Genomic DNA, 26,625 nt, shown 5'->3' on the forward strand with positions numbered 1-26,625 from the left:
CTGTGTACAGGTGAATTTAGGCGCGTGAGTGTACTTAAAGCGTGCGCGAATTGCCTGGCGATTTTGTTTAGGTACACATTCAAATTGGCTAGGAATGAGATTAATTAGTACTCCACCCTCCGTTTCACAACATAAGATTTTCTAGTGTTAGAGACTTCACAAAAGCCCCACGCATATGTGGTCATGCATATGGTCATTTGATTGACCATGCAAAAAAAGATTTCTCATCCATATTCCCTTACACTCCAAGAGATCATGCATAATTCATCATCCACATTTATTTTATTAATATTTTGTAGCCACCTATTTCTCATGTTGATATTACTCCCTTCTCTTATAATTAAATGTTGAAATATGCATGAAGAAGAGAGAACATCTAAATTTGAATGACCTCCCTCTAATTTGGATGGTCATCTATTTTTGCATGATGGGTTGCAATGATCTGTTAGAACTAGTTTTTCTCTTCATATCATCTATTTTCCATATGCATGATGGGATACATTAGCTCTTAGGAATGCTCATATCTAGATTTATATGAATGCTAATAAATCTAGACATATATATAAATTATATACATCCATCAATTAATAAATTCAGGCAAGATTAGAACCACTGAAACAGAATTTTTCAATATAAATGATACTATATTTTTGGATGATGCGATAAATAATATCGAAAACTTGTTTCCCTCACATCATCTATTTTCAGGATAAAATAGAAAATAGATAGATGGTAGAATAGATAATATGCTGGGCACTTGCCAGTTGACACCCCTCAAACCGCAGACCCAAACATCAGGAAAGCTCTTGTTGGGCTAGGCGATCGATGTTCATTTTGGCTTATGAGTTATGAGATGAGCTACTTTATCAATTTCCACAAACACATTTCTTAAGCTACTAAATCGTGTGTTTTCTAAAAAACTTTTATTTATAAGAGTTTCTATTTAAATCAAATAAATTTATTTTAGGTTTATAATAGTTAATACATAGTTAATCATGTGTTAGTGAACCATCGCATTATATGCACGTGCACCGCAGTACGCTAAGCTCCAGCCTCATATATTAAACGTAAGCTGGTGGGAGCTGAACCGCCTGATTGAATCAGCGAGTTCGGAACGAGATACCCAACATTTGGCTGGAGCGGGCCTGCTTTCCATGCAGACATATATAATCAGCACATGCACCCAGCAGCAAGTCAGCAGCCCAGCCAGACGAAGACGGAAATAGATTCCAGTACAGTAGGTATATCAGTGAGCTTCTGGCCCTGGACATCTGTGCCGAACAGCATCTCAATGTTACCAACCTGGACACATCCATACATAAAGATCGACATCTGGGAAATAAACATTTAGGAGGAAATAATACACGTTCAACCTTAAAAAACTGCAACTTTTATCCTTGAAAAAATTGAGAACAGCTGATCAGGTATACAATATACCACTCTCCAGATCACAATGAATGTAGTACTGTGGTGAGCACAAAAAATTGCCATCTAATACATAGTAGTGACAAACTAATTCTGCTGGTGGGGCACAATAGGGGCAGCGGCCCTCCACTAAAACAACAGAACTGATATGCTAAACAACTGCAAAATTGCTAAGTTTGGATGTCAAAATGTTAGTTCCTATCAAGTGATGGGTGATATTTGCGCCTAGCCTGAAAATCAGATAGCTTGGGATCTCTCCTTACGCATGTTAGTTTTACTATTGTTAGATTTGTTGATCATGGATCATCATCAGTAGAGTAGCTTGAATACCCTTATTCCAGAAATTTGCTCCGCTTTATGTACATGGGTGGAAACAAATCTTGAAATTTTCGGTTAATAACCTGCAGCAAGTTTCAAGCAAATTAACTAATCAGTACATCTGTTTGGAAGCTAAAAACTCAATCTAAACAAATAAAATTGGAGGAGCTCACTTTAAAAGAAAAGGTGAACTTGGCGGTTTGATAAAGTTTGACATGGCCTGAAGTTCGAAGAACCAAACTTCACATGGTTTTTAGTTCACTAGCAAATACTCACACCATTCAGAGATATTGCATTTCAGAAAATATGGTACCAGACTTCCCTAGCATAGACTATGGGAGCATAAAATTCAATCAGACTGATATTACGGAGATGGCAACATTAGATTTCTCATGAAAAATGTATTTATACTATCACTCTAATTTATAATCTTTTAGTAACATATATAAAGTTGATGGTCAAAGCTGTGTATTGAGACCATGACAACGCCCAATGCATCATACATTCTTGAATGGAGAAAGTTCTTTAGCCATCAAATTTTGCTAATTGTAGTCTAACAGTAAATTCTGGTACTAAAAACCCTGGGTAGCTTTTCTAGATAATTGAAGATTACAAAGTAACATCTGGCCTCTGCATCCATGATGCACACGTTTCATCCTGGGATAGCTAAAGGAGGCAACTAAGTACAATCTTAATATGTTTCCAATGAATAAGGAAAGGAATATAAACACTTCCTTTCACATGCCTTATTAGCTGTTCTAGTAATCAGGACAAACAGGATTCAGGTTCTTTTGCAGGTGTAATAGATGAAAGTAAAATAAGTTCCACAAGAAATTCAGACAAATAAAAAACGAATATATAAAAAATATGGTGTAAAATATGCACCACATCAAAATAAAGACATGAGAAAATTCCTTCAAAATGATAAGCATGAGAAAGGAAACTTGATTCAAATTTCTTGTACCTTATGTTTGAAGTTGAAGCAAGGTATTTTTGTGTCAATTTCTTGCAGCTACAAGTTAACTACAACTTAACTAGTAGTGGGAGGCTTTATCCTTGTTCGTGGCATGCTCCTCTTTCTAAGTAGAGGAGTTTCCACTGAAAACACAAGCAAACTACCATCCATGGTTCCTGCTAGAAAGCACTCTTCAGGGGTCACAGATAAAGAGGTAATTGTTTTCCCAGCTCCATCATACCTCCAAACAATGTCAAGGCAATGCATAGAATGCAGCACTATTTGACCATGCTCACCAGCACAAACCATGAAGTCTCCACAACAACTAAGTTCCATGCAATTGATACGCCCACTGGATGCTGAAGAAGCAATATGTTTTCCATTGATGGAATACAAGTGCAAGGAGAGGTCATTCTCAGAATAGAATACTACCCTTCCATGCTGCGATGCCACCAATTTTGACAGACCAATGCCAGAAGGATGCCGAATGGATCGGACATATTTTCCTTCACGCAGTGTATGAAATATACATGTTCCATCTTTTGAACCACTGATGACAATATCCAGTTCTGTGCTAACAAATAAACATGTTATGATGTCGTCATGGCCACAAAAGATATGAACCGGCCTTTCCATTACAACATGATCACTTGGTCTGCCTCGAAACGAATGCCAGACCATAACAGTGGTGTCATAACTTCCAGTTGCAACTACATTTCCATCAGATGAAACTGCAGCACAAATATTTGTGTTGCATATGTTACAAAATAGGAAAAACAAGGACAAGGACCTTATAGATTGAACTAATATGTAATATGAAGTTTCCGCGAAAAGTAACAAGGACGATCACCATGCGTTTTACAATTTAAGCAACACATGGAGGGCAGAAAGAAGCATCAAACAAACCTGAAAAACAGTAGAAAAGTCTAGAAAGTGCAAGACTTATATAGCATCACATGATTATCTATATGAATAAACTTGTTGATCCCAGTCATTATCCAGTTTTTATTTCCAAAAAGTAGAGTTATATGCAGATAGCCATAGGCAGAACAGGGATATGTACTTGTCAATAGACTATGTTCTACAAGTTTTTTAAAATTTTCCTTTGGAGGAATCCAGAGGTATCAGCACCTCCTAGTGTTTTAATTATATAAGGTATGATTACTCTCTTCGTTTAGTTAACACCTTCAGATATTGACACCTTTTGAGAGATTTTCCCAGGACTTCAAAAATCCCACATTCTACCAGAAGTTTTACTTGATGTGAAAACAAGATCAGATGAGATGAATTGTTGCTTGTTTTGAATAAATGCCTTTGAAAGTCAAGATTTTTCTTTGGTTTTTGCACTGTGCAGTGATATTGACAAAATATAACCTGGCTAAAAGAAACTGGCAAGGTAGTAAGGATTGTTTTTTTTTTTGTCACAAAGAGACAATTAGACATCTATTCTATGAATGACACTGTCCGTTTCTATCCAAGTAGCATCAGGACTTCCTCCACCACGTAGTGTAGATCATATGTTTAGGGGATGGTTGGGGAGAATTCAGAACAATTTGAAAACACATGTCCTGTTAGGAGTGGCCACCACCTGTTGATCACTTCCATTATGCAGGAATGACTTGGTTTTTCATAAAAAGGTTATTTCCTCTCCTTTGTAGGTTACTTTTTAATCATTCATTGGCTCCGTACATGGTTTATTCTTCAGAACCCTGGTTTGGGGGACCTGGTGGTTAGGGAGTGTTTTAGGATTGATGGTCCTTAACAATTCCAGTCATATTTGCTTTTCTTTTATCTAAAGTATGGTGGTGTGTTTGGTTGTGTGCGTCTTAGCTATGCTAAGGCCAGGAGTGCTCTCAGAACAATTGTATCATCTTGATGTAATTGACTGAGTTCAATAAAGCTTCCATTATCTAAAAATACTGCCTAAGCCTGATATTTATGAATCCACAAGCGCCTAAATTTTATGGAATGCAAGTAGAACTTGTTTGCGTGATGGATGCAGTTTTTTGTTATTTGTTAACATACAATATAATTCATCATATCTGGAATCTTCAAAAGAAAATGAATAGAATAAACTCAAAAATGCATCGGTACCTGCCACACAGCCAACAACATCCTTATGTTGCCTGATGCTCTGGACAATTCTTCCATCACTAAGAGATATAATCTGGAAACTGTTCTCCCAATTTCCACATAAAATCAAATACTTATCACCATTAATTTGCATGGTTGCTAAGCACTGTCTTCCAAACTTAACATTTTCAGCCAGGAAAGTGCCAATTTTACGGGGAGAAATAACATCCGAGCCAATTCCAAAGAAACAATCCTGAAAAAAATAAAAGGAAATGAATGCAATCAAGAAAAATATTTACTAGTATATGAACATTTTTGTTTTTCCGTGCTATATCTAGTCAGGAAGAACCTGTGGTCCAGAAAATGTAAAGTTTCCACCAGATTGCAACTGTGTTGTCAACCACAGCTTTATTGACAATACGAGTCCTTCATTCATCAATATGACTGTGTTGTCCAACAAGCCAATAAATAATAACGCAGACATATGGCTGATTGTACTAGAAACACTTGAAGTCAATGCTATTGACTGTGGTGCAAAATACAAAGGGTGAGCTATTGGCACAGGAGGCCCTCTTCTTGGATGTTTTATTCGGAAAATCTGGATTGGTGTCTGTCCAAAATTTGCAATCTGGTCCTCGATAGCAGATTTCTGCAACAGGTCGTCCATATTTTCCAGATCAACTGCACCTTCATATGTAACATAGTAAAATATGTTTGCTGCCTGCCCCAACAAATATTTATGTGTTAAGCAACATTCCATTGTATTGTTAGAGATACCAAAAGTGACTTAATTGCACCTCAACAGCAGGCTGTCCACGCTGCTTGTAACCAAATATGAGGTCAATCCAGTGATGGAGATTAGAGCTCACATATTCACTCTCAAGAGCTTCTCGGTTGATATGAATGAATTCTTCTGGAGAGCCCTACATGTTTGTACCAATTAACTGGATATTTATAGGCAAGGTAGCAGGCTTCCATTTACAGAATTAACAACTATTCCAAATAGAGTTGCATCAACTTGCACTGGTATACTTAAGAAATTTTAGCTCCTTTGACATTACAATTTTAAAGAATCAATAGCCACACCAACTCAAAATTCAAAAAAGAGCTTTCTTGGGAGAGGCCTAGTATGAAAAATTTTGCATGGACAACAGGAGAAATGTACTCCATTTTTTGGTATGAAACGTCATACGAAAAACATAGAGGGAGTATATTTATATTGAGAGAGCTCTTATTTTTTTTATCACACCAGTCAATTGTCAAATTTTGTTATTATAAACATAATGGTTATGTGAATAACATGTTACCACCACAATTCACAAGCACGAAAATAACATGGAATCATCCATTATCTAAAAAATGAAGTCACATAAGTATATTCACCAATGTTGGAACCAAATTAATTGTTACTTATTGGAATTACAACATAGATATCCTAACGTGCATGTAACTCAAGAATAAAGAAACCAAGTGCAGCAACCATGTAGGTATCTATCAAAGAAAAACTATTCATTACCTTTGCCCAAGGAGGGAGAGCAACATCACCTAAAGGTTCACCATCCTGCCTAACACCAAGATGATACGAATTTGAATTTTCAAGAAACTCAGGCATGTAAAAAAATTCAGGAATAAGCTCTTTGACATCACTTGTATTTGACAAGCTGTTTTTGTAAGCGCTATCAATGCTCTGGAAGAGGCGATCTGCATGGTCAAACTTGCCACCCTGTGTGGTTGCATCCATAATGGTGAACAAGATAAAAAAATATATTAATGCTGTTTTAATGAAAAATATAGCATGATAAAAGCTGTATCAGAAATGGATAATATGTTCAGCCATTAAAAAAAAAGGTAAAATCAAATCAGCAACCTGGAGGCTACGATGCAGAGTTGTAAAAGGCTCTAGCCTGAGAAGGTAATGAAGGACAATTCCCATGGTGGAGTAGTGAGATCCATAATAAAAACTGCAGGGAATAAATCAGCCATTTTGTTCAGATAACTCAAATAATAAAAATAAAGGACAGACAAAAACTAAATGAATGGATGAAATTCAGAGTCAGTGTCCAACCTTGGTATATCTGGGTCACAGAAATTAACGTATCTATCATCAAAAACCTGCCCAATAACATATTGCTTAGATAAAGGATACATAAGGGATATCAATTACTAATATAAACATGCATTCATCAGTTACCACACCTCAAAGCGTTTTTCATCCAACGCACCAATTGGCTTTGAAAGGTCCCTAAATGTAGAAGACTTGTTAAAATCAAGCTTTTCTGATGTATAATCGGTCAGTACCCATGGAAATACAGGATACTGAGTTAAATCATTGTAAGATCGTCCAGCAAGAGTGTTAAGAATCATGAGATACTCAAAGTTACTGATTTCCCTCCTTGTCCATCTTTCCCTGGCATTCTCAGCCATTTCAAGTGCAACTCGTCTGTCAACAAATGAAATGACACTATTTTTGTCTTTGACACTTCCTTTAGGGAACAAGGCTTCATTCCTGAGGGAAACTAGGAGAGACCCAGCACTTTTAGCATCCTTTTGGGATGAGAAGTTTAAAAATATGGGTGCATTTGAATCGTCAAAGAATATCTCCATTGCAGTATATTGTAGCAGGTAGCGCGTCCAGTGAACTGCTTTTATCTGAAACTTGCAAGGAAAGATATGAAGATGGTGAGCAAGCAAAAAGGGGGAGAGAGGGGAAGGGCATACCTTGGTTATGTTCCACCTTCTGTGATGTTTAATTTTTTGAGATTGTTTTTGCATCAAGACACCATTGGGAGTTTTGGTCACGTAGTCTCGGCCCCCATCAAGTCTTTCCACACCTCCTAGATCACTCTTGCAATCGGAATCCTCTGTCTCTTTAAACTTGCTAAAAACAGATGATCCTCCAGTTCCTTCAACCAAAAATTGAAAAGAAAAATGTAGAACGGTTCGTGTGATATCCAATTGTCCTGCTAGTTTTCTCTTTGGGGTTATAAGAACACAGTGAACTGAACATAGCACCTGAAAAATGGATGATGGACCGAAATCAACAGTTATTTAGTAAGTTCAGGTGGATTTTATACAAAATCCTTTTTACCTTGGTATAATCATTATCTCCATTATTAGATGATGGTTCTTTCTTATTTTGAACACTAGAGCGATAATCTGAGGAATCTGAGACATTTGGGTTTTGGCTCTCTGACAGATTACTCTGGGAACTTGCATCATTGGTGTCTACAAATGGTTCATACGCATTGTCCTCAGTGATTGCTCGCACACCTTTCAGAAGGAAACGCTTCAATTTCCCAGGAACTTTGGTACTAAAAGAACTTTGGTCAACACAGGCCTCTGTACTTTCATTCCTAGAATACGATGGTTGACACAGGCGTTCATCAAACTTGTAGTTGCGCTTAAGCTTGAGTCGTCTCCGCCATTTATCCTCAGTCTTGTCAAGTTTCCAGTGCGTCACAACATTGTTTGGAAAAGGGTTAGCAGACCATGGCCCCCTCTCATCAGTCAAAGCACGGAAAATATGTACCCATTTATCCTGATAAGAGAAGAAAATAATTATATGCTCCCAAACAAAACGTTAATTGGCAAATCTAATGGAGAATCTTACCGCAACAATTTGCTGATCCTCATCAAAAGCAAGTCGAAAAGCTATTTTTCTTTTGTCATCTGCAGAAAGAGAAGAAGTGACAGAAATATGTATGTTATCTTCAATCATCTTCTCCAGTTGTGTCTCTTCACTTAACTGTTCATTAAGGTTAGATTGAAGTTCTTCCAACTGCCTCAAGCGATCAGCCTGAACTGCCTTCGTATGCTTAACCTCAACGGTGGCCTGAACAGCAATGAAAGATGATATGTTTAATACCACAAAAGAAAGGGAAAAAAAGGTAGGTATAATCGAAACCATCAACAGAAGATGCAAAACTTATAATACATCCCACTCAACAGAGTGTAGAAAATTACACCAAAGCTAAAGGACAAAGGGACAGACCGCGGCAAGTACACGGTCCTTCTCTACAAAACTAAGAATGAACCCAGTCTCTTTATTGTTGCCGATTTCCATAGATTCATCTCTTCCCAAGATATTAGGAACAAGCATGGATTTTCCACATATGATAGTTTCAAGGATCAAGTGTGATAAAACATGGTAACGTGCACCATCATCTAATATCCCGTACTGAGATCTTGCAATGAGTAAAGACCTGTATCAAGAAAGGAATTAAGAGAATGCTTTAAGCATGCTTAGAACAAATCTTCCGGTGTTAAACATACCATATTAAGAAATGCAGCTTGTTTTTGCTTTGTTCATCTTCTGAAATAAGAACAGGAAGCAGTGACATGAACTGCAGAACACACTTGGATGCATTTTCTAATCCAGCTTTGCAGAGATACAGAATTACAAGATGAAAGAAAACCCTTGGGAATATCTCTTCCCTCAATAATGTAGCTTTGTCAGAAAATCTATTCATTTTTGCAACTAATGCAGTACCAATACCTCCAGAAACAACAGCAGCAGCCCTTTCTGTAGCAGGGACATTTAGAGATTCCACCAATCCACGTGCCCTTTGCCCCAACGATGGGACTTCAATATTTGGACCCTTCGATAGCAATTTGTTTGGTCCTTTTCCATTTAAATTACATATGAGATCCCAAACCTTATCAAAGAAGTTCCACCAATCATCACTTGTCTCATCAGCAGCAGCAAATTGGCAAGATCTCCAAGGGAAACTGGGGAAATTGACAGACTTGTTAAGGGTGAATGATTGATATGAAAAAAAAAATGCTGATTGAACCTTGTGAAGCATAGGAAAGCTTCAGATCATGTATAAATAGTGCAGTATCAAATTTTTTGACTGTCACTACAAATGACCTTCTTCTGTATTTACGAAACAGCTGAAGATTCAAGTTGTACCCGTTAATAACTGATAGATGTTACAAAAGAACCAAGGAACAAATGACAGCTGTTATTCTAGTGACAACAAGCAAACCACACCAGTATACTAGCACATCATTATATGCTGGATTGACTTCTTTCAAAAAAAAATTATATGGTGGATTGACCACCATGATCATTGTTGAAACTTCCATGGTAAGACCTCAAATGAGTGCTTACCCTACTTTCATGGGGTAGCGATGTAACAAAGGCAAGTACCATGTGCACGTATCATTATCGAACTGAACATGGTGGTTGGAATACCATAACTGAACTACAACCTACACACTCATGATAACATATTTGGTTTTGCATGCGTCAATTGACAAGAACAAGTACCGGGGATTCAAAGCACCTGGTTGAATGCAATGGTTGTAGAGTCCTTATAGGTCATCCAAAGAATCCATGTAACAACTTAACTAACAGTTAAAATGCAGATTTAATGTCTTTTTCCATTTGGTAACAAATAAATATTCATAAGGCAAGTTTTCAAAAGGAGAAGATTTTAGCGGGTCATATAGCTACAAATCATTTCAGGAAATAAAGAGAAGAATTGTACCTTTTATATTGACCATGGTTTTCCTCAATTAAAATTTCATCTAGTGTAGACTTAATATCTTCTTTCCATTTAATTTCTTTCCATTTATTACTGGAGAAATATTCCTCTGAAGGATCAGATGGAAACTGTGGAAAGAGAAAAAAAACAGATATTTCACATAATAGATGGACAAATGTTTTCTAGCTCAAAACAAATGTTTTCTAGGATTGTACCAAGAGCTTGATTCCTATTTGATTGAAAAGCAACTCCTGGATAAGCTTCAAAAGATACAAGACGTTATCACAGCATGGCTGTGAAAGGAAAATATTTTCTTCTGAAGATGTCTGTAGCAGGCTCCCAATAATATCATCAAGTATGTCCCGCAGTAAATAGGAACTTGACAGTTGTCCCTGCAGATCCATTGATCTCAATAAAGTCATCAGAACAAAAAAAAACATACTGCCAAGTTGAGAGAGAAAGAGAGCAAACAAACGAATTATCATCCAACCTGGTCAAATTTTAAAAGAAAAAAATTAGTTGTGTCTTCAAGCTGATGCCAGCCACCTTTTACAGTACTCAGGTAGTATGCTAGTACCAAAGCATACAAGTTCCTCACAAGAGTTACTTCATCGATCTCCACAGTGTCAAGCTCACCTTTAGAAACTGATCTGTAGTTCTTCAATACATCAAGCTTTGTGGATGTCTCAAGCCAATAGTTCCAACTGTGCTCCTGATAAATTCTATTCAGGATTAGTTCAAAATAAGTAATTATATATAACAAAGGAGAAAAAGGTATACCATTAAAGCTTCAATATTTGTAGGGTTTGAATCTAGCAAACCAAGAAGATCACTTAAGATTCTTATACGCGCTGAAGAATCTTGACAAGAATGCAAATATCTAAAAATGCAGACCAATATCTGAGGAAGGAAGAAGGAAGCCAAGTGTGAAGAGCTGCAATCCTTATTTTTGGACTGGTCAGACTGAGAATATTCCTGTTAGAGGGTAGAAAATGGCTTGAAACTTAAAGGTCAAAGAGTAGTAAGAAGGTAGAAATAAAATATTGATGTGACATGAAGTAGGCAATATAACCTTGTTTGGACTGGTTCCACCAAGAAGAACATTGAAAAAAGCTGCAGATAAATTATATGAAAGTGGAAATTTAAACAGCCTTTCAGATATTGTATAGAAAAATAGATGAGATGCTGCTGTTATTTCTTTTCTTGAGTTATCAAAGATGGGGCTAGATTGCCCAATGGGTAATGTAAATAATTTTGCTACTTTCTTCTCAGATGGAACACCAGCCAAAAGCTTCCCAACAAACTCAAGTCCCAACAATCGAATTGGTTCGAATTCCCTGAAATTACAAACAAAGGTTAGACGTAACAAAAGCTCACAACATACATTACGTAAAACAACACATGAGAGAAACTATGCATTCTCAAATTCATGAACTCTGGTAACAATACGAAAAGATATAGATCCTTGTAAAAACAAAACTTAAACATTTAGATGAATCTCTTTTAAATTCAAAAGTAAATTCATGAACTCTGGTAACAATATGAAAAGATTTAGATCCTTGTAAATATGCAAAATTGAGACTGCCAATAAATATATTTTAAATTCAAAGTAGCAGAAACTTTTAGCATATATTATAGCTATAATATTTAGCTAATGGACAAACAGCTTCTGAACATAACTTTCAGTGCTGCGATGTCAATACAGGCAGCAGGAACACCAAAGCCCTATCATGGCACTCATTAAAAAAAATAAAAGGATAACCATGTGTTTGAGTCAACAGGAATAACACCCATGCTAATACTTTTAGACCTAACAGGCAATTTTGAAAGAAAGGTAGCCTAATTTCTAACCATGGTGGAAGTACAATTGCATCTGATCTGCAACACAAGAAACATCATAATTTTATAGAAGGGATGTACTTTCAGCATGATTGATATGTGAAACATATATGAATTGTGAACAGTAAAAGCATGTCACCTCTTAAGAAGATTGATGAAAATGCAACAGCCACCAAGGGAATCTGTGTGCTCCAAGAAAGATGTTAGAACTGAACTCTCTGAAAGAGCACGAATGATCATCTTCAGCATGTCCTCAACGCATGTTATATCTTGATTCCTCCCAAAAAAGGAGGCAAGGGCTCTTATATCAGCCAGAGAAACTTGTAACCTGTGAAATAATTTGTGCATGAGCTGAAGTCTGAAAAAAAAACTAGTAAAAGATTGTACCAGCCTACCATGTCTTATTACTGTGTTCGACACATCTATGGAAGAAAACTAAGACAAAGTGGGGTAAAAAGGAGAGTGAGAAAACCAAACATATCTAAAAAAAACAGTTTATTACCGAACTAAAGACAATTATTGGAGTGTGGAACAGTGGAAATGCTTACTTTAAGCTCCTTTCCGCTAAACTCAAAAGGAGAAGCCGAAGTTTGCATATTTCCTCTATCTTAGGTCTATCTCCAACAGCTTGCTTGGTAACTGGATGCAGCAAGGACTTGGAACCAACACCAAACCTAGAGTCTACACCCTCGGAGTAATATTGGCACACAATGTCAATGATCCTAGGAAGTCCACAGAGCAGTGGTAAGAACCTTCCATCAGTTTCAAAATATTTTAGCAAAAATGTATAAAGATCTCTCTGCACTTCATAGCTTGAGTGCACCCATATTTGTGGATTCAAATAAATTTGTAAAATAGCATCTTTCAGAAGAACTTTTGACATGCCTGAATACATGGAGAAAATAGTAATGTCAAGCTTTCTATTTCAACCAGATAGTCATTGACACATGTGGGAACACATACACAGAGGGAGAGAGAGTGTGTGTACCACAGTTCCTTAGAACATCAAACATATACTTCAGTGCAGAAAGTGTTTCAATGTTTAACAGCTTAGGTGTTGCAGATTGAAGCAAGAAACCCATAATAGATAATCCAGAAAGAAGATACATCTGTTGTTGATTCGATACATTTCCATCCAGAACAGATGCGACAAGCTCAATGACCTCAGCTGGCAACTTGTAATTGATGAGAGATGCATGAGAAGATTGCTCACCATCAGTTACAGTATCGCGAAATTGATTGAAGAGAGGAAAAAATACAGAAACACCACCAACACAATAAATAATATCCTGCGGCAAGTGTCGCGAGCATAACTTTGTTCCACCGATGATTTTTGCTTCAAATGTACTTCTGTCAGCACCATCTAATGCAGAAGACACACTGAATAGACTCCTACTATCACTAGCCTGGGGATGGGGGAAAAGAAAAGAGTATTCAATTAGTCAATCTGAAAGCAAATATTCTATTCTATTAGTCAATCTGAGCTCTTAAGGTAACACCCAAGCCCAAATTACATTCTCAAGTTTGTCCCTGGAGCCTTCAATGGGCATGCTACAGACATATAAAAATCACTGGATATTTGTTCACTTCGGAATCAACTCAGAGCAGCTATGTTTGGTTTCATTGGGCTTATATGCTCAAAACTCTATTGAACTCTGAATGTTGGAATAATCCCATCCCACCACTATATATTAAAACCATGGCTACAACAATCTGGGCTGGAGTGTTACACTTGAATACTTGATGAAGTAAATATAGTATCATACTTATTAAAAAGAGAAATGAAACCTGCGCATTGAAACCAAAAATAATCTTTGATGAAATTCCATCTCTTGCATCTAGAATCCCCCTGTACAGTGAATCATCACCATGGAAAGAGTACATATAACTTGGTCCTAGATTATATATGCCTTTTATTTGTTCTGAAGAGAGAGCATCAGAAAACACATAAATTGGGCCCATTTGACCAGTAAAGGCAAAGGTTCTCTCATAACCAATTGAAATATGTTGTTCACCAACAGGCATCAATTTTGTACCGATAGTGCAGTGAGTCATTGCCAAATTCATTTTTGCATAACTGAAAAAACAGCAACATCAACTGTAAGTTTTTATTTTACAAGATAAAAGTTGTGTTGACTAAAAGCTACAATATCACAGAGACTTCATATTAAGAAGACCAGGATTGCCTTTCATCAATCTCAAGAAACTTAGGAGATGATACTTTAGCGGTTAGATTTCATACCAGTTGCAAATTAAGTCCCTTAATCATTTTCAACAATGGATGTAAAAAGTACTCTGTTATTAATGTGACATTGATCTGGACTCCAATGTACAAATTTGACCATTACTACACTAATGTTAGCAACAATTGTTAAAATTTGATATTGTGCACGAAGTTTTTAAAGTTCAAAAAATTTGACTGCATGCATTCTAAAACAACATTTGGGTAACAGCGCTGTACCATGAATGGTGCAAAATTTATGAAACAATTCAAATAACTTACAAACGAAAGATTTATACATTTTGGAACTTTAAGAAACAAAATGGATATGCATGATTATGATTTTGTCTAGCGTTACTGCTCTGTGTTGCATAAACAAATAAAACATGGAGAAATAGCTCAGCAAAACAAACTTGGCAAGTTCCTTATGCCAAACAACCATATTACAGAAGCGCTTTCTGAAACAAACTTATTTCGGACACATTTTACTCTCAGATAGTATCTGCGAAATTTTCAGCCAAAGTTAACACCACTGGAAAGTATGGGCGCAAAAGGATTTGCTCACCTACACTTCTCAGACGATACTAGATTACCATCCACATAACACCTCAGGTGGCTTCCTCCAGAGAAAGCCCTCCCTATTGTATGAGTAACAGAAAGGAATTTCCATTCCTTTGGTGGCAGTTTTAGTGGCAGCAAAACACACTCGCGTTTCTGATTCATAGACTGCCAAAACAGACAGAAAAGGTTTTTCATACAATGTTAACTGCAACAAAAGTGGCATTCATGTCGTACAGAGTAAGATACAAAGGCTCTGATGGAGAAAAAGCAGAAAGTACTTCAAGATCTATAGAGCATGCTGTCCAGATTTGGGTCAAACTACTAGATGGTTGCCAGGCCCATTTTATTACCTTGAACTTTCCTGAAAGCCCAGTTTAAGTGTTAAAACTCTAAAGTACAGAACTGGGTATCCTACTGTCAACATCTGCTAGATGAGAAACAAATGGAATGTTTTAGTTGAGGCTTAAAATGGCATATGTAAAGGAGCAAGAGTGAACTTGCATGCCAATAATACACATTTACCCTTAAAACACACAAACCGGTACAAAATACTACCCTTCACACCTCCCCCTGAACTTGTAATGTCAGATATTGTACTCACTAAGGCTGTTTTCAGAGGTATTTCTTCTGCCATTGTGAAGAGACACAATCTAGTTTTGCGACATAAGACCGTCATGGAGATCAAACAGATATTTAAAAAATCATGTATCCATCCAAATTTATGAATTACTTATTTCGATTTGGAATAAAGAAACCACCATTACCTCATATACTAGAGCACTTTTGCTAAGCACAGCTGAGCACCCCTTTCCATCTTCTGTGAAAAAAGAGAAGAGGCCCATCATACCATTTTCTGGGAAGTTTTCTACCCTTAACCAGCAAGAAAAGGATAGGCCTCTATTATAAGGCCATTGAAATGGTGATATTATTTCTATACCCTTCAAGATTAAGAAAGACTGTCAGTTAATAAGAATATCAAATACTCAACAGAAGTAATGGATGTTAGTTGAGACAAAATAGAGCATATTCAAAAGGTATCTTAATGAAAACAAAGAAAATGATATTGACAGTACTTGGCAGAACATCATTGTCAAAAGCAACAGGTGTCACCATATTACCTCTAAATTTTTCATGTAGAAACAGGAAGAAAAATAAGAAAACATATACCTAGGAAAACATACAGAATAAAAATCAATACATTTGAAAAAACATAGTTTTGAAAAGAAAATAATAAAAAAATTGCAGGAGAGCTGTGTGCCTTGTATAAAGGTAACCGTGGATTACAGAAAAGGTCTAGCACCTAGAATGCAAAGATCAACCCCCTAAAACCATACATATTAGGGTCACTTTTTAAATGCACAAATGTTTTTTTGTAGTAATCACATACCCAAATTTCATAGTGATATCATCTCGTATCTGAATCCTTTTGTAGTGTTCAAAATACTCTCAATTTTGGCCCATACCAACAATAAAATGCTCTTAAGTTAGTCCCTAATAGATACCCTATGAGTATTTAAATTATTTCACAGCAAAGGAAAATTAAATTGATAGGTAAATATAACAGGACGCACAGAATCATGACCATCGAACTCAAAGAAAGCTTCTGGTCCCTTTTCCTTAAGCATGTGACTGAGACACGTCAAAAGCAAAGAAGTATGCTTCTTCTTGGCACCAATTTTCTCGCAACGTAAGAGGGCAAAAATTTTCCTAATGTCCTTGCCACTTATACTGTGTGCACCAATTATCTGAATTAAGTCTGCAATTTCGACAACTTTATCATCCCTTTCCTCCACTGAAAACCAATTGAGAAGAAAACTAAGCAGTCCTGCTCTGAAACAAGAAGTTCTATTTGCAATGGATTGCTTGAGCAACTGCTGCAAAACAACAAGTCCATAATGCTGAAGTGATGTGCTGCTCTGCCAATCAGAAATTGTGGGTGTTACAAAAACAAAAGAAATATAACTGGAATTATCAGTGGATCACAATCATATGTGTGCGAGATATAGATAAAAGGAGCATACCTTTTGTAGAATATTCAAAACTAATATAACCACATCTTCGTTCTGGAGGAAGAAATAGAAGAAACGTTTGTGAGAATAATTAAAAAAATGGAAGGCTGAAGTAAATGAACCCAGAAATGATAGCAGCATATTAATGGTTACTAGCCTTTATTGTTGTTATCTCATTTATCTCGAATTTCCCATCAACCAGCATGCTAAGCAATGCATGTAAAAGTTTCTCACTTGGCAACCATTTGTAAAAGTCCAATAGCAAGTTCTGTAGCGTTTGATAACCCACACCAACTAGCATTCTAAAGGCAGCCTAAAAATGACAAACCAGAGTTACTATTAGCACATCAGATAAGATAATTGCATGAATCACATACATCAAAATGATACCTTGGATGCATCATTTCCTTCGAGTAATAAGGTCAATGTCTCAAGGACATTAAGGACCAACTGTTCACCAGTTTCTTCATTGAAAGTTCCATTCAACAAAGAGACAATATGCAGAAAGCAGCCTCCATCGCGAAATAGATTTTGATAGTACTAAACAAAATGGAGTATACATGTATATTTGTCAATTTATTGTAAATGGTATGGAGCAAGCATTATTGACATTGTCAACTATTATATGCAAAGACATACTATGTTGATACCTACCACACGATCCATCATAATGATCTCTCTCATGCTGACCAGTAGATTAACCAAAAACTCTGAATTAACCTTTTCCTTTTCATTTGCTCGTGTGAAATTCTCTAAATATTTGGAGCATAGCTGTAGCTTTGCTGCATGATCTTGTTTCGATGATGGAGGTAACTGGTTAAAGTAAACTATAATAAAGTTGTAGTTCCAAACTTTATAAAGATCAAAAGAGAAAATTAGGAATGTGCACGATTTTACCCTGAATAAAGCAAGAATTTGCTCAAGTACATGCTTGTGGAAGTTCTTTTCTTCGAATAAGTTGAATAAACACTCAATACAGTCAGGATTGTGCAAAATCAGAATTCTTCCATAGCTAGATATGGTGACGTACTCCTTAAAGAGGCTCAAAGCTAATTCTACACAAATAATAGAATGAATGGTTCTCTCTTCTGATGAACTCATTTCAATATTTTTCATCTGAGAGCCATTTCGACTGATGATGACATCATCACCAGGCAAACAGCTGAAGTTTTGTAGTTCTTTTGCTTGTTTACATGCAGCCTTAAGGACTCCAGTAATTACATCCAAGGATTTAAATGAAACTAGAGTTTGTTCTGTGGCGAGTTGTAGAATAACACGAAAGCTTTTAAGAAGAATGCTGACCACCACAGGATCAGAAATGCAGTGTTCAAGAGCATCCAGCAGTGCTGAGCATTCTGGCTACAGAGAGAAGGAATAGGAAACAGAACTTTCAGAAGGAGCTTCAAAATTTGACAAATATAATAAACTTACGATGTAAAATAAGAGAAAAACCATTACCAAGTTATATTTGTTTTCATTAAGTGTTGCAGCAAACTCCAAGAAGGAAATAGCTTCCAATTGAAGAATGTTAACATCAGATAGGTATAAGCTTTCAGAATTGGTGGGTTCAATATTATCGTTAACATCTTCATTTCGAATTTCTGTGACAATGTGAAATTTGATGTCTTCAACAGATGATCCAAAGTAGAAACAATTCTCTGAGAATATTAAGTCCCATACACCTTCCTCTCGAAAAGCTGTGAGTAAAGTTGGTTTTGAAACAAGAACCACTCTGAACGTGCGAATCATGTCAAGCTGGAGAGTTTTGGCCAAAATCCTGGTGCACAACTCACATCATAAATGGAACAGGTTGTCATTTCATATATGGATGTATTCAATGAATTAAGATAAGAAAACAATCATACTGTCTATAGCAATATTCGCTGCACCTTACAAATTCATTGCATGGGTACCAGTTATGGTGTATTTGAGAAGATTAGCCAGTGGTGATAAATTTTTTATAACACAGGTCCACTTTAGGAACACAAACTATGTTCAGAATCCATTTTTCTCCCTGAACTCAATTACAGATTTGTTTCACACCTAACTTCAAACATGGACAAATGACACCGCAAATCCACCATGATATTGGTAGAATTGACAATGGTTTTTGCTGCATGGGCTAAGTCAAGTTCCAGATGGGTGGATATTACTTATAGACTTAGAGTGATGCCATTGACCATGTCCCAGACAAACCAGCCAAATAGGAATATAGGAGTGTGTGCAAATGAAATCACAACGATGTCAACCATAATCACCATTACTTGTTGGAAAGTGGGTCAAAAAACAAACAGTTTGACTAAGAGCTGAGTTCAAGGGCCAAAGGTGCACTCGAGCCAGTGTGGTCTGTGTGGATGGAACTGTGTGTGAATGTTTTTTCTTGAATACGCAAGAGAATTGTGTATCATTTCATTATGAGAGGAGAAAGAAAGGGAACATGAAGTGAGCAGTGCCCACCAACCCCATCCAAAACAAGCTGAAGCCTTTACAACACACCCAAAGACTCACCTACAAGGGGCTATCGACCTAATCCCTTCGTTTCATATTATAAGAATTTCTGGGTTTGCCTAGATTCATTCATATATCAATGTATATGTTTTGTATACGTGTCTAGATTTATTATCACATATATGAATCTAGTTAAAGTCAGAAAGTCTTATAATGTAGAACAAAGGGAATATTAAGGAACTCCTTAAGCCTAGAAGCCCCAGCTAGCGACCACAAGATACACACATTGACCACTGTTTGGAGGACAGTAGCTACACAAGGGTTAACACCATTAAAAACACAGTCGTTTCTATGCTTCCAAATCTCCCAAAGTACCAAAATAATAAGACAACTAGGCCCCGTATTGGTGTATTTGTCTCTTCCTCTCATCGCCCTTCTTGGAACTGTGCATGCATGTAGATGTTACTTGTCGTGTTTTGTGAAAAGGATTTGATCATCTATTAACTTCACTTGTGTTGAGACTGTCTACAATCTGGAAAATTTTGTGCAAACAGTTGTGAATTCTTTACAATTTGGAACAATAATAATGCATGTTCAACACATGGGCAGTCATCTTGTCAACTACTACCTTCATCCTAGAAAGACTTCATTTTTAGATTCCCCGATTGTCCCAAAAGACTTCATTTTTTTGAGCAATTATTGTATTGGAGTTTGGTAAAGTGCAGGACAAATGCATTGGAACTTGAAAAGGTAGGGAACAAATGCACTGGGATTTAAAATGGTGAAGGACATTCTAGTCTTTGTGGCTTTGTATTGATTTGTATGAGGTATGTTAAAAATAAAAGTATTTTTGGGATGTGGGGAGTAATATGTTGGAGCTGGCATTAATTGACATCAGGACAATTAAATGATATAACTTGTAATAAACCCCAACGATTGGGCATATATACCTTAGCTTAAAAAAACTTCAAGTAAATATCTTAAGAATTCTAAGCAGAGCAATAAGCACAGTAATTAATTGTTCTAGTGAACAAAATATCATGGCAATACATAAAAACAAACTTACTTTATATGGTATGGCAATTCAGTTTCACTAGTACAAGCTTTGATGCATAGGAAAACTGTCATAAGAACCCTTATTATCCATCTCACAGATTGCTCTCGGTATGCTGATGGGATAGATAAAGAAATTTTGTTGCAAGCAATTTCATCAGCATAGTTATTTATATCCTTTGAAGGAATAATAAAAGAGCAAAGTGCACTGCTCAACTTTGCAGAGTAGTCACTCCATTCAGTTATATCAAGAAAATAAATTGGGCCAGAGATAGAATCCGATGCAAGTGAAGTCCTGGTGTTATCCCTTTGCCGATGGAAATCCAGAATCATAAATGCAGGCCAACAAATGCAATTTGCAAATTTGTGCACACGTCCATTTTCGCACAAAAATTGCAGATTGTTGACATTGCCAAATCTGAATAGCAGTTAAGAACCCAACTTGGGGGAAAACATAATAGCAGTATATGATATGTACATTTAAATGCACATTAAATTCTTCAAATAAATTGTAAGCTGTAGGTAATAACTAGTAAATTATTAGCAATCATATGACCAACAATATTACTTGAATTAAAGGATAGCACAGGATATTGATATTTCGAAGATGCAAAACCAATAAATAAAGTTTATACAGTACAGGATACACTGCCTCACTTAGAATTTCCAAATACAGTATTTGGAGCATAAGAACTTCATCTCTACAAAAACAAACATTAGAACATAGAAATGAGAAGCAAACATGGAAGGTTAAAACTAAAATGATATATCTGAATTACTAATCTAGAAGGTTGTCATTGAAAAATACCATGGCAAATTTAAAAATAAAAAAGTTCGCATTATCGCAAAATGTGAGTCCTGTGAATGTGCCTAAAGGATGAAAATGAAACTTACTCCCTCCGTCCCAAAATATAACAACTTCTAGCATTCAAAATTTGCCCGAAAATATAATAACTTCACCTAAATTCCATTTTCATCCAATCACAAACTTCCACCACTAAAGTTTACCACCTATTTTCTCTTCTCAGCCAAACACAACCTTCCCGCATTTAATTCCACCAACTCCCTAATACCTGTGCCCAGCTCTAGAACTTCTTGTATTTTCAGATGGATGGAATAGTTTACAAAAGATTTTCTGCATGATTAAACAAGCACTAGCCAAATCAATAAGCTGATGTATGCTTTAAAAGGGTGCAACTATATGGTCCACATTCAAGCATTCTGCTCAAAATTTATTAAAAAAACTTAGTTGCAATGATTATTAACTAGAATATAATATTCTGATATTGAATCCCGAAATGAAATTGCCAAACCTAAAATTTTAAACTAAATTATGGCTTGCAATGCATTTCAAATTTGAATCATTCTTAAGAGTGACAAATTCTATTTAAATACACTTCCATATCTTTAAAATCAAAATAAATTCCAAAGCATTTGTTCTATTGTATTGTTGTATATTATGCTACAATTTTGACTTAGATCTAGGAAATTCCCCGTCTTCCCTAACAAATCCTATCCAGGATATGTGATTCTGATTCAACGCAGAAGCCAGAAGGAACACTAAACAAAAACAGAAATGAAAGCATGAAAAGATAAACAAGAAGTGCTCCTGGGTTCTAAAGTGTGCACCTTTCATCTTTTGGAATAGATGAATGCTTCGAAACTGAAAATTTACTTGAAGGGAGTCCTAGCCCATCCAGTAGAATTTCCAGACCACCAATGCTTTTAAAATGATTCTGTGCACGGGTTCCAGATATAGTCGATCGTAGAGTGCATAATGTGATAAAATGTAGAGAAAGATCAGCCCATTGGTCTTTCAAATTCAGTCTCTGAATGACCCGCAAGAGTTCTGCAGTAAAAGTAGATTTATAAAAATAACCAAAAAATGATACATATTCAAGAATAACCAATACAGTGATATCATCAACTACAGATGGATCTCCTGGCAAATATATTCTCACATGCATTTCCACTGGACTGTGGTGCATGACGAGGTGTTTACATATAGTGCGACACAAAATTCTGACACCTTAGCAGCCACATGCATTCAATGATTTCATTTATTGCTCTATAAATTAGAACAAAATTTCACCTCTCACTTCTTAAATTTGTAATTAGCTGCCTTGATTACTGCTTTGCTATTTACACTCAAAAGATTGAAAGAGTTTCTTCTACTAAAAGATAGCCAACTTAATCTGTGAAATCTGCAGGCATTCTTTAATTCCTTTTTTCCCCCTTGAAAACGCTGGAGACTTGTGCTTCATTTTGTCATTTATATCCCCTCCCATGACATCAAGATTTTCTCTCAGGCATGCTATTCTTTCTAGTTACCTCTTTCGTTTAAAATTCCTAAATACATGCGATCATTTTTACAGCTTCCGTTCATCCTTGTCTTCTGTTTGATGCATCACATAATTCATTGGTCAGAAATTACAAAAAATCATGAAAGTTAACCTGACTATGAAAAACTACTTCATTTAAGATTTTGATAACCCAATAAGTACTGCTGCATTAATGTAACATTGGAACAGATTGAGTGTTCGGACCACAGTTTGTAAAAATAAATATGGAAAATTGTAGTAGCAATATCAGTTCACTACTAAAATGGAAGCTTTACCTGTTAACGAATTGACACCACCAGCCTCCATCACAAGAATAATAGCCTTTTGTTGCCAACGTTGAAGTGTATCATAAATACCACTTTCTGAAGTACCTGGAGTAACTGTGGCCAGATGATTCTTTGATGAGGCATACCTAGAGGACCTGAGAAAATGGGGGATCCATGCGCCAGTTGGCTCCAATTTCATGAAGTTTGAAATTACTGTAACTATGTATATGAGCATATTTAGCATCATTTTTATATTTTCTACTGCTTGACATGAAACGCGGTTATCTGCAGCAAGCAAGTTGTTCTGGATTTTTAGCTGAGCAACTGCAGCTGAAAATACAAAAGAGAAAGAAGTTAGTGAGAATATAATTCAACAAAACATAAGAAAGCCAACTAAAAAAAGTAAATATTCAAATTAGAGCAGAATAAGAAAAAAAATGCTACCATTTTGCAAGGAAAAGAAGAAAGCTCATTTAGAACAGAGAAGAATAAGAAGTCTGGAAAAAGAATCCAGCACATAAAAAGAAAATTTCCTAGAAATGAGTTGTAAACACATGAAGACTTCATACCCTTTAGTAGAGAAGTAACCTTCTTCACACCACCATAATATCTAAATACTCTACAGTTATGCATGGAGCGAGTCAAAATTGTCAAGCACTCCAAAACATGTAACCGTTCAGTCCTTAATCCCAGATCTCCCAGTTGCTCTGAATAGTTTGGAGAAGATTCTGGACTGCTGCCACCTAATAATTTAATAAAAGAACAAATATAAGCTTATTTATCACAGTAGCCACCAAAAGCTATTCTTCTAGAAATAGGTTCCATCCTTTAGAATCAAAAGAGCAATTGAAGATATTTCTGTGGACATAGAATGGTAACTGAGGAATCTACATAGTCACACACACCCAAAGTTCTGAGCAGATAAACAGATGGAAGAGAAACCTGAGACACTTCTGACAGTAGGATACTCATATACAGTAGAGCCACTTACTTTCTGTGATAGTTGATGTTATTATAGACATCTCCTGAATCAGAATAAGAATGACCTCAGAAGGGTGCCCGTGAGAGCATCCCACAACTGTTTCATCAGATCCTAGTTCTTGATCAACCAATTGCATGATATGGTATGGTCCCCAATCTCTGAATGTTTGTACAAATTGTAAGACAAAAAATTGCAGGGATTTCTCCTTTTCAGCCTGTAAATTATTACAAAGTGACACAAGATATAGTACAGCATAACTAGATAATTGCATTTGAGTTACCTAATGGAGTATAAAATAAAAATTTGTTAAAAGTATCATACAACATAAAGATACATCCTCTGTACCCCAAAAAGAACATTCCTGGGGATGAATCTGGACATAGCCGTGAATTGTTTTTTTTTTTTGGTGGTGCGGTATGTGGGGGAGGGTTGGGAGTGGGGTGAAGTAGATAGTTGTGGACTATTATTTAAAAGCAGATAATAGCATTTAGCAAACAGTTTGAATACCAAGCTTACGGTTTAATTTTACATTCTTAGAAGAACAAAATTGTGCATTGCAAAGAACATGTATATTTAGTGTGAAACAGTTTATGAGTGGTTTTAATTCAAAGTAAACATGACAATTAGACAAATCAGATACTCCCTCTGTCCCATAATACAAGGGATTGTGCCATCTTTTGGAGAAGTTAAGACTGGGGATAAAAGACTAGAATACCCTTATTAAATGAAAGGTGGTTGGGGGTGGGAGGTAAGGTGGGAGAAAATTAGAATTAGAATTGATTAGTGTGATATATAGCTAAATCCCTTATATTATGGGACCGAGGGAGTGTGTTAGAATAGAAACTAACAAGCTTTCAGGGAAATACCTTATCAAGGGCATTCTCATACTTTTTCCATAGTGTATTTAAGATTCTCTCCTCTGTGCTATCACTGAAACAAAATGAAAAATAATGAGGAAATTCGTGGAGATGAAACACAAAGGAAAATTATGGATTTGTCCTATAGGTTTTATTTATACACCACACAATCACCATACCACAGGAAATTAACATACTAAGTACCACTAACAAAAAAGAAGATAGAACCTCGGATGTTATAATTGAGGAGACTGGCTAACCAGAATATAGATGATGCCTAATAGACAGACATTGTGTGACGTTTCAGCATTGCTACAAGCCACATAGCAGCCTTCCATTTAAGATCTATCCTACCTACTACCAAATAGGAAAAGAAGTTGAAACAATAGAATTCACCTCAACCGTGCTGTTTTTTAGTTGTTTACAGGAAAGGCAAATTGGCCGGTTGTCCTTGAAGCGAGCAATCCCAGGTTTATTTCTGTATCATGATTTAGCATAAACTCTCATTCGATGGCTGTGCACATCAACACAAATCATAGGTAGAACCATTTTGAACAAATGCACACAGTAGGATGGTTTTACAGGGAATGGACATGGCTGAAACTACTAAAAAATCACATTATAATGTAGCTAGCTACTGGAACAAGGCTGCAGCTACCACTCTGAATCCTCGCTGGTAGTTTGCTCAGGTTATTTTGGGATTGCCAACAATGACCAATGCACCCGCACAAAATCAAATCCACCAATGCGCGCGCACAGAATCAAATACGTATCTCTCTCCGGCTCTCATCACAATCACCACAAATTTCATCCAAACAAGCAGCCATGGCACAACACAAACATGCCCAAATGAGCACCTGAAGACGACGCGGGGCGTGGGGGCGTCATCCACGTCGGCGGATGGGAACGAGCCCTCGCCACCGCCCGAGGGGGGCGCGGCGGGCGGCGCAGGCGGCGGCGCCGGCGCCTTGCGGAGGAGATCCGCGACGCCCCGCACGATGTTCATGGCCTCCGACCACCCCCGAACCTAGCCACGCACCATCACCAGCTCACCGCCGCCGCACCTCCCCGATTACGAAGATCAAAAAAAAAAATCCTCCAAAGAATCCAATCCACCGAAATGCGATCGATGAAACGCGGCCGCGGGGAATGGATTCCTGAATGCCGGAGTGCGCGCCGAGCTCGCCCGCCCGCTCGCCTCGTCGCCTCCTATGTTTAGCCGCGAAACTGAAGGAGAGAGAGAGGGAGGGAGGGAGGGAGGAGAGAGAGAGAGTGAGTGAGTGAGAGAGAGTGAGTGAGTGAGAGAGAGAGAGAGAGGGAAATGGGAAGCGATGCGGCCATGCGGGGAGGAGAGGAGGAGCGATTTGGGAGAGGAAAGAGAAGCTCAGGGGGCTCTCTGCAAGAGTTCCCGCAATACGTTTACTATTTGAGGGGGGACGCCTCTCCTCCTTGTTTGCGGCTTCTCGGGTTTACGCCTAACGAGAGTGAAAGCGTATTCTACGCTTGGTGCGTATATTTCCAGTAGAAAATGCATCAGGAATAGGCGTAGCCTTGGCAGTGAAGCGGATTTGTGTTGTTATCAGTTACTCGCTCATTTGTAGGATTCAAATATTTTACACCATAATATAAATATATAAATATTTTTTGCTCATTCTCATAATTCTTATATTTCAATTATTTCCTATCCAATCACGTGTTTAGAAAGGGAATCTAAACTATTCAAAATTTAAAAATTGATCACTAAGATGACTTAAAAATAATATTTTAACCAAACCTTAGCGATTTGA

General features: G+C 36.9%; 1 protein-coding gene across 2 annotated transcripts; it reads right to left on the bottom strand.

Annotated features, from left to right (window-relative positions):
- Positions 1-1,338: 1,338 nt before the first annotated feature.
- LOC102711444 (BEACH domain-containing protein B-like) lies at positions 1,339-26,036 on the bottom strand. 2 transcript variants are annotated; one of them, XM_015838195.2, is made up of 40 exons: positions 25,696-26,036; positions 24,848-24,911; positions 23,991-24,195; positions 23,569-23,742; positions 23,009-23,329; positions 22,021-22,240; positions 21,039-21,092; positions 20,405-20,809; positions 18,349-18,667; positions 17,788-18,249; positions 17,545-17,703; positions 17,281-17,430; positions 17,048-17,203; positions 16,903-16,944; positions 16,453-16,797; positions 15,646-15,819; positions 14,886-15,046; positions 13,888-14,176; positions 13,088-13,505; positions 12,648-12,984; positions 12,239-12,427; positions 11,333-11,597; positions 11,041-11,235; positions 10,751-10,972; positions 10,476-10,652; positions 10,264-10,388; positions 9,044-9,499; positions 8,763-8,973; positions 8,382-8,603; positions 7,860-8,309; positions 7,490-7,783; positions 6,968-7,420; positions 6,837-6,883; positions 6,639-6,732; positions 6,288-6,494; positions 5,569-5,694; positions 5,121-5,492; positions 4,793-5,024; positions 2,708-3,429; positions 1,339-1,826 (listed from the first exon to the last, which is right to left on the bottom strand). In XM_015838195.2, exons 1-39 carry the CDS (start codon positions 25,842-25,844, stop codon positions 2,774-2,776), a joined length of 9,597 nt encoding a protein of 3,198 aa, XP_015693681.2. In that variant the 5' UTR covers positions 25,845-26,036; the 3' UTR covers positions 1,339-1,826; positions 2,708-2,773. The 2 variants fall into 2 exon arrangements, with proteins under 2 accessions (XP_015693681.2, XP_040380752.1); XM_040524818.1 differs by lacking the exons at positions 1,339-1,826; positions 2,708-3,429; positions 4,793-5,024 and having other exon boundaries at positions 5,401-5,492; positions 5,569-5,684.
- Positions 26,037-26,625: the final 589 nt, after the last annotated feature.

This window comes from Oryza brachyantha, chromosome 6, assembly GCF_000231095.2.
Source record: "Oryza brachyantha chromosome 6, ObraRS2, whole genome shotgun sequence".
In the NCBI taxonomy this organism is placed as follows: Eukaryota; Viridiplantae; Streptophyta; class Magnoliopsida; order Poales; family Poaceae; genus Oryza; species Oryza brachyantha.